At 39.8% G+C, this 8626-nt stretch overlaps 1 protein-coding gene across 1 annotated transcript in view; it reads left to right on the forward strand.

The window, feature by feature from the left end:
• The window catches only part of MAL2 (mal, T cell differentiation protein 2), a 21978-nt gene that overhangs the window by 9123 nt on the left and 4229 nt on the right, over nucleotides 1–8626 (forward strand). Inside the window, exons 2-3 of the mRNA XM_031552973.1 lie at nucleotides 2036–2206; nucleotides 7094–7252. Coding sequence (XP_031408833.1) covers nucleotides 2036–2206; nucleotides 7094–7252 — 330 coding nt within the window. The remainder of the gene's footprint in view (nucleotides 1–2035; nucleotides 2207–7093; nucleotides 7253–8626) is intronic.

An 8626-nucleotide genomic window follows, 5' to 3' on the forward strand; every position in this document is an offset into this window, starting at 1 on the left:
GCGCGGGCCGGGCTGCCCCGGGCTCCCTTCGTCGCGCGTTCGCTGCCCTCCCTTGCCCGCCGCCTCCACCTGCCGCACTCGCGCCCTCCTGGCTGCGGCTCCACCGCGTGGGCGGCCGTGCGTAGCGCCGCGCCTCACCTGCCATTTTGTGAGCGCCCGTGTGGGGAAAGGGGAGCTGTGCCCGGGGCGGCTGTGTGCGAGCCTCGCACCCAAAAACCGACCCTGCAGAGTTGCGCTGGTCGTGTTACAGGTTCTGTGCGAAATCCTTCAAGTGCGTTTAGTGTGTGCGGAAGATGTATTGAAGTAGGTAGGGCTGAGGTCCTTTGAATTTAGTGTCTGGCACGAGTAGTGTGGAGGGGAAGAATCTTGGCAGAGTTCATTTTATCAAGGTACAAAGTTCCACATTCAAAGTAGTGGGAGCGTTTCATACGTGTCTGAGTTTTGATTAGTAGACACTGCCTGCTGTCCTTTCTGCGTCCTCGCTGCCCATCACTGTCTGGTCTGTACATAACAGAGCTGCACCTGCAGTCTTGTGAAACTGGAGAAAGGTTGGTTCTTCACAACAGCTAAAAATGGAACCCCTGAGAACAACCTGAAGGCCAATACTGAACTGCTGGGAGTTCCGCGCTGAGCCTAGCCATGCGTTTTATGTGCATGCAGCTGCAATGTAACGCTACAGAGGACCCAACTAATTTTGTCACTGATTATAACTAATTTCATAGCAGGTTTCTTTTGGAAGATGTTTCCCTTCCAACCTTCATTCAAGGAAAGTTCTTTGACTTTGAAGGCGTAGTCTCTGAGTTGTAGTTTTAAATCTGTCAGACTTGAGCAAAAAAGTAGTAGTTTGCTTTGAAATTAATTGTAGCTATCCAGCAGCAGGTTGGATTATGACATTAAACCTTTCCATAATAAATTAATATACCTAGGGTTTTAATACTTTTTTTTTTCAGGTATCATAAAGAGGCAGGATTTGCAGGAGAGCTGGTACCTTTTGCTAGGCCAGCCAGGCAAACCTTAGAGTGTATATTCTCCATCAGGCCATCATAGCACAGTATCCTCACTACTCAATCTCTAAAATCTGAATGCTGAAAAGAAAATAGGTGCTGCTGAATTCTTCCCCTAGCTAACAATAATTCTGGAAAGCTGTGTATTTTTCTAGTCAACGCACCGTTATTTATATCTCATCTTACTCTTAGTCTAGTTTTCTCTTACACTTCATTACTTAATGTATTCTCTTTCAGTATTTTATTACAAATACATTAAAAAAGACGATGCCGTTTCGTCTCCTTTATATGTCTCATCTGATTATAACTACAAAACTAAATAGTATGAGATTGAATCCAAATTTGATGTATATCCCTATCATGCTAACTTGTGTGTGTGTGTGTGTGTGTGTAAGTAAATACTCAGCAACAGCACGGAAATTACCTGAGTTTGTCAATCCCTTTTTCAAGACTATTTTAAGAGAGGCTTTGTCAAGCTACTGCCTAGTGCCTGCAGTTTGTGAGAACAGCAGTTGGGCTCTTTGAAGATCACAGAGCCATAGAATGGCTTGGGTTGGGAGATACCTTGTAGATCATTTATTTTTAACCCTGTGCTATGGGCAGGGCTGCCACTGACTGGATCAGGCTGCCCAGGGCCCCATCCAACCTGGCCTTGAGCACCTCCAGGGATGGGGCATCCACAGCTTCTCTGGACAGCTTTGCCAGTGCCTCACCATCCTTTGAGTAAAGAATTTCCTCCTGACATCTGATCAAAATCTCCTTTCCCCCATTACTACCCCATTACATCCTATTACTACCTGCCCATGTTAAAAAGTTGCTCTCCCTCCTGTTTACATAAGCTCCCTTCTTCACGTATTGGAAGGAGTACTCTTGAAGTACTCCTCATCTTGAAGAACCTCCTCCAGGTTTCTGAAAGCAATCTCAGGGCTTGATTTGTGATACAAAGTGCTAATAAATAAAGTGCTAATAGGGAGAGAGGACAAAATTGGAAGTTCTTTCTCAGTTCATCACCTGTATTCCTTTCCTTACAGCTGTTTGGAACAATAGTCTGGATTTTGGTAGCTTCTACACAAGTTCCACTGCCACTGCTGCAAGGATGGGTAATGTTTGTAGCAGTGACTGCGTGGTTCCTGTCCATTGTGTTCCTGTGTGTGTTTCTCTTCGGTTATGCAAACAGAATCGCTGTCAACTGGAACCAGACAGTAAGATATTTTAGAAATGTATTTTTAATATAAATATATATAGAAATATAAATAAGATATGTGTTCATTCATATATATTTGTAGAAAATGTATTTTCTGTTTTATAAATTGAAAATGATTTAATGAAATGTACGCCAAGTCTGAATGTCTGGCTTTCTGTTTAACAGGAACTCAGGACTGGAAAAGGACAGAGTAGGGCTACAAGGATGACAAGGACCTCTTTTACAATGGAGGCTGAAAGTACCTGGCTTTCGAAAGTGATTGAAGCAGTGTGCTCTTCCTCTATAAGCAAATGAAAGGCATAAGCAGCAGGAAGAGGACTAGTTTAGTAAAGCGTGAAAATAAGTTGATATAAATGGTCAGAAATAATTATGAACTGGAAATTAAAAAATATTTTCCAACTACTACAGAGGTGAATATTTTCCTTGAAAATATTACATATATTTTTTTAATACGTTGTCTGATGTGGTTGTCTGAATAGCACCAGACCAAAGCACCCAAGTTGTTTCCTTTGTTTCCTAAGAATGTCTTCAGCTGCCTTGTGGGTCAGTTCCTTAAAGTCAGGACTGCACTGACAGCTGGCTGTTATAGCTTAGATAGTCAAAGAAGGCATGGGCTGCAGTGTGGTGTAGCTTAACGTTTTTGTAGGAGATGTTTGTCATCTTTAAAGGAGTCTTGGGGAGACTGCAGACTTACGTTCTGCTCAGTTTCTGTCTAGTGTGAAGACAAGACTTAATTCATGCTCTAATGGAGCATTGTGGCTTGTGCCAGAAGTTCTCACAGACTGTACCTTCCTATTAAAAAGGGAAGCTGTGGTTCTGTTTTTCACCAGCCACGCAGATATCTTGGCTTATTGGCTGCTAATTTATCTACTCCTTGGTTGTCGTAAAGTGATTTTTTACTTTGGGGTTTTGGATGCAAGGTGATATGGCTCTAATAATGATGGGAATGACTAATAACAGGTGGCTAGACTGTCATCAAAGTGTGAATGATCAAAAAAAAATCTTTCAAAAGAAGAAACTTCTAAAATATTAAAGCATGTTTGTTTATAACTGCTGATCACCTTCACTTTGCTCCTAGGTCCCTTAGTTTTCTTACTGACTCTTTTTGATCATAGCTGGATTTGTGTTCTTCATCATCAGTATAAGTGTTTGTTTATGTGTTCTAGTTGCTAACAGACATCTCCTTGAGATTAATATCCTTAAAAACAAAGTCATAGAGCTTCATAAGTTTGAGACTCTGACAGTTTCAGACGCCATTGATGATAACAAACTGGATTATATTAAAATGAACAGGATGCTACTAAAGCAAATGTGCATTCAATCTCAGCTTTCCAACAAAATACAAGCAATAATTAAGCTAATAATGAGTTACAATTACAGAGAGCCTTACAGGGATTTGTGCTATGACATCCTCACAAATTATGATGCAACAAATCCTTGAGCATGTGCATCACTTAAGTAAATTAATAGTGTCTTGGGTTTCATTGAAACTATTTGCCAATTTACAATCATGAATCTACTTAAGGGTTGCTGGATGAGGGCATGGTCTTTTATAGATTGAAAATCTTCATCTTTAAACAGCATTGTATGTTCTACGTTGGCTACTTTATACTGACAGTGCTGGGTTGTGCTGTTCATTTTCTCCCCTTGTGCATGATAAATCACTGAGAAACTTTCAATGTCAGGGAACTGCTGGATGGCTTGTGTAAAAGCTGTGTCTGTGGGACTCTAACTTACTTCAGAAAATTGTCATAACTAAACATCCAGTATATAATAGTAAATGTAGTGTGAATCCTTTCAGCTCTAGCATGGTAGCTGAAATCCACCCTCTTCTAGTCTTGAATAAAAATAACACTAGGTGCATCATTTGACCACTGTTCTGAGGTATACAAATGTTCTGCAACTTGACAGAAGTGAAGTACCACTTCACAAGGATTTCACCTTTTGTTTCAAATTAATAATTACCAGAAATACTTTAATTATTTTGTATTATTATTCAATAAAAGGGTATACCTGTTTATTTTAGGTTGACATGTATTTATGTAAATATGCATTTTTGCTACTTCAGAAATTAAATTTGCTCAGAAGATACAAGTCATTCAATTACATTAGAATGGGTAGAGCCATGATTTGGTTATGTTAGAGTACTAATGTTATCATACATAAATTCATGAAGAAATATTGGCTCAGATTCTGGAAGTTTAGGTGTGAATTTGAAGGACAGCATGAGATTTTTACAGATGTACATTTCACAATACATCATGACATAATTAGCTCCACTGAACTCACACTTAAAAAGAACATGATGCTACAGTGAAAAGTTGGAGAAAAACATGAACCTTAGTACATCACTCTGTGTCAAACCAGATGGTGTGACAAATAGCATTCTTTATGACCTGACTCACAGCACTCCTTTACAAAATTACTTGTGAACTGACATACCTGCAGATCTGGTACTGATTATTTTTGTTCGAGGTTGCAGTGATGATACAAGTGTTAATGTAGCGCAGAGTTAGGGAGCAGGTTCACAATTATTTTATATTATATATATATACAATTATTTATATATATATATATATATATATATATATATATATATATATATATCCTTTCAGCAATAACATCTCGGGTTTCTTGGTTATAGAAACCATAACCATGTGAATGTGAAATCTTACTGATGCTGTATAGCTTCACTGTAATTGCTGCCAGGAGAAGAAAATTATAGAGCTCAGCAGAAGAATGGAGGAAATTAAAGAGTTTGTCTTTTGAAAATGCTTCTCCTGTATGCAGTCAGCACTGCCTTCTTCGTGGAGCTATTTGTGCTTCTTGGTGAGCTGTAGTGCCAAATGTTGCAGCCAGTAACACTGACGTACTTGCATACTCGGTAGCCCACCGATAGGAAATGTCCTTGATTATCTGTGGGTTTGTGTAGAGCTCTGTGTTGTTGGAAACCTGTGCCCTGAGATTTGTGTGTCAGGCCATGATAGATCTGGTATTTGTCACACAGTGACATCTGTGTGTGATCTGACATGGTGTGTGCAGGTGGTAGTGTAAAAGATGCTGCTGGTAGTGAGAACTGCTTCCTTTAGTTGCAGGAGTTCTCTGGTGCTCCAGAACTCTCATGCACAGGGAGCTGCTGGTTCCTACTGTTTTTATATGAGGTAACAGATGTTACAGAAGACCTGGAAACTGAGGGAATGTGTCTCATGGCAAAAGCTTGAGATTTGGCAAGCCTGGCACATGAAGGACATCCAGCCACCTGCTGCCCTCTTTTCTTCTCTTAGTTCTGTGCATGTCGGTGGATCTCCTATTGATTACTTCCTTTTTTGAGTATGACCGGAAAAAAAAGAAAAAAGGCAGCTGGGATGGAAGTTGGGAATTAGACCATCAGTTGGGAATTGCTGCAGAAACTTAGCCTCAAACCATTCTTAATTAAGAGAAATCTATTTCCTGGCTAAATGGAATTGAAAACTGTAGTTGCATCTCGTATCATAACTTACAGAACTGACCAGCATGCAGTGTTAGCTGCTAACAAATATGGAGCAACTGATTAATTTGAAAAGGAAATTACTTCAATAACAAGAACCTAACACAGATGAAGAACCAATTATCTAAACAGGGAAATGTTCTCTGAATGGGGAAAGGCAGCACATTCCTACTTTGATATCAGATAGTCAGTAGATAAGGGTATTGCACAGTAACTTCCAATGCATCTGAGTGCTGACTGCTGTTGTGATGAGTCACATGGAATGCTTCCTGAGTTCTCACTCCTGACATACTGGTAGCCAATTGCACATGTTAATTACAGGTGTGTAATGAATACATCAGTGTGTGAGATGTGAAACATTTATTGTGATTGTTGTCAACAGGCATACCTATACTTGTGTATAATATTCAAAATATCTGTACTTCTGCACACCTGCATATGTGCATGCACAAAGCACGTGTTGTACAGACTCAGGAACTGAGTGTTTTGCCAGTGTCTGCTTTGTAAAATGAACAGAGGGAGATTATTGAAGAATATTTTGGACATTTTGAAACTGTTCTGGAACAGGTCGGATCTTTCTGCATGGAACACTGTGAAACTCAACCCACAGAACGATTTAGGCAACAAAGCTGTTTTTCATGTACTTCAGTATTAGAACCCAGAAATGTCAGATGTCTAAACCTTGTGTGTAACTGGTACACATCCCAGAGCAGGGAATTGCCTGGAGAAAGCCAGGAGAGATGTGAATATAAAGCAAAGCCTAACTCCTCGCAAGACCCAGGCATTTTATTCAGCAATATCACAAAGTACTTCCAAACTACTGCATTTTGCATAGAGCGAAGTCAGAGAGAATTGCAGAAGTGCCTCAGTTCTTGGACTGTGTGCCTAGAAGTACATTTCAACTGTGTCAGGGCTGGTGTGTTTCTGAGCATTTCCATAAACAAAATTGAAGCAAGTAAGGGGTGCTTTTGGAGTTTAGGTTATAGCTGAGAATGGATTTTGGAGACTGCAAGCTTGTACTGGTTGTATTGTGATAGAGCTGGCCTGTATGTCCCCTGTTTTTTACCTAATCCTCAGTAAGAGAGAACTCTGTAAGCACCCACTTTTAGCTTTAAAGTGATTTTAAAAGGTCAACATGTGCATGTAGATGAGTGCGTGCCTCTTAATTTGAAAGAATGCAGGGTTTGGGAGAAGGAGGGCTGCCCTTTATTACTAATTATGTTGAGTTACTTATAATTGTAGGCAGATATGAAAATATGTCGTGCTTAAACATTGCTTACGAACAATTATTGTTATCACTGCTCATGTCATGTTTCTGTGTTGGATTTCATTTATGCTGAGACTAGAAGAATTAGGTACGTATAGCAGCCCAGACTGAACCTGTTGTTTGCTTTTCAGGACTTTCTTTTCCACGGTGCTACTTTTGTATTTTATTTCGGAGCTTTTCTACTGCAAGCAGCAACTACATCTCTGCATCACTACCCTCGCAGATTAAATTCCACAACATACGTGAGGATTCTAGGTGATCACGAATATAACATAAGCATAGCAGCCTCGGTAGGTATTTCATGAACTTGTATCTGGCAGTGGAATTGTTGTAATTGCTGGTAACCAGCCTTTCAACTTGGGAACTGAGCTGGAATAGGAAGAGGGATTGTGGGGAAGAAAGAAGTCTTTGAAAGCAGCAAACATTCTTAAAGCAGCATGCAAAAAAAGTGTAGTTATCTATTAATGGGGCCTCATGAGAGAGATGCTTAGATGATACTTTTTGCAGTGGTGTGTTAGGTCTGTGATTGCTACAGAATCTAGTTTTTAGATGAGATATCTTGTAAAAGCAATGCTGGTTATTGGAATAGAAGAAAAAGATGAAAACTGAGCCTTCATCAAAGTGTGTGTGTGTCAGGTGTGACTTTCAAGCCTGCTCTCAAACTTGTAATTGCTTGGGTTTTTTGATACCTTTTAGATAGTCCTGAGTATGCTGTAGGAAAGACTCTTGGACTAGCTCCTTATGAAGCTCCAGATATGTATTTTCTGATAAAAATGAAAAGTAGCTGCATGTTATCTCCATTGGTAAGGATTAGAGAGCTTTTATTGATCAGCTAAGCTTCAATCACCTTTTTATTGCTATAATTGCATCATTACTGAATCACTGTATCTGGTGATGTGAGTGTACATTGCTGAGCCAGAAAATACACAAAGCTTTAGCTCTCTCCCTGGCTGGACTCCTGAATGGCAAATAAAGGTGTGCCAGCAGAATTAACCTGAAGAACTGAAACTACTGCTTGTTTTGTGTTTTGGTTTGGTCGTTTGGTTGGTTTGGTTTTTGTTGTATTTTTGGGCTTGGGTTGTTGGGTTTGTTTGTTAGTTTTTGCATCTTCCAGGGCATCTCACATACTTAAAGGAACTTCTTACATTTATTAAGTTTCTGAATCATTCTGTGGGTATCTCTTGTCCTCAAAATTAGATAACCATAAGCTTTACACAGTAAATACCTTCAGCTCATATTAGAGTGGATCAAAATGGATAAACCCAAAGTGTAAGATTTACATCCTCCCTTCATGAGTAGAAAAGAAAGGCCATTTACTTTGGCAAGCCAAGCTCTGAAAGAGCAAGTTGAGCATGTCAGTCTCAAGTTCCTCACCATTACCCACTTGCCAGTAACATAGTCCAGCACATCAAATTCCTGTATGGCCATGGCTGGTAGACAAGTGATGTCTCTCAACTGTGTCGAAACTGAGGGAGAGCTTTGAATTATTATATATCTCGAATTCCAAGCTTTAGAATAGCTCCTCAGTCCTTGTTTCAGTGTGTTCAGATCTTACTTGATATATGGTAACTCATGTGACTGAAGAAAATTATTTTATCTTCTATTATCAGCAGAACACTGAGGAATACAAGGGCTCTTTACCCCTTCCATACTCCTTTTTTTTT

Source organism: Meleagris gallopavo, chromosome 3, assembly GCF_000146605.3.
Source record: "Meleagris gallopavo isolate NT-WF06-2002-E0010 breed Aviagen turkey brand Nicholas breeding stock chromosome 3, Turkey_5.1, whole genome shotgun sequence".
Taxonomy (NCBI): Eukaryota; Metazoa; Chordata; class Aves; order Galliformes; family Phasianidae; genus Meleagris; species Meleagris gallopavo.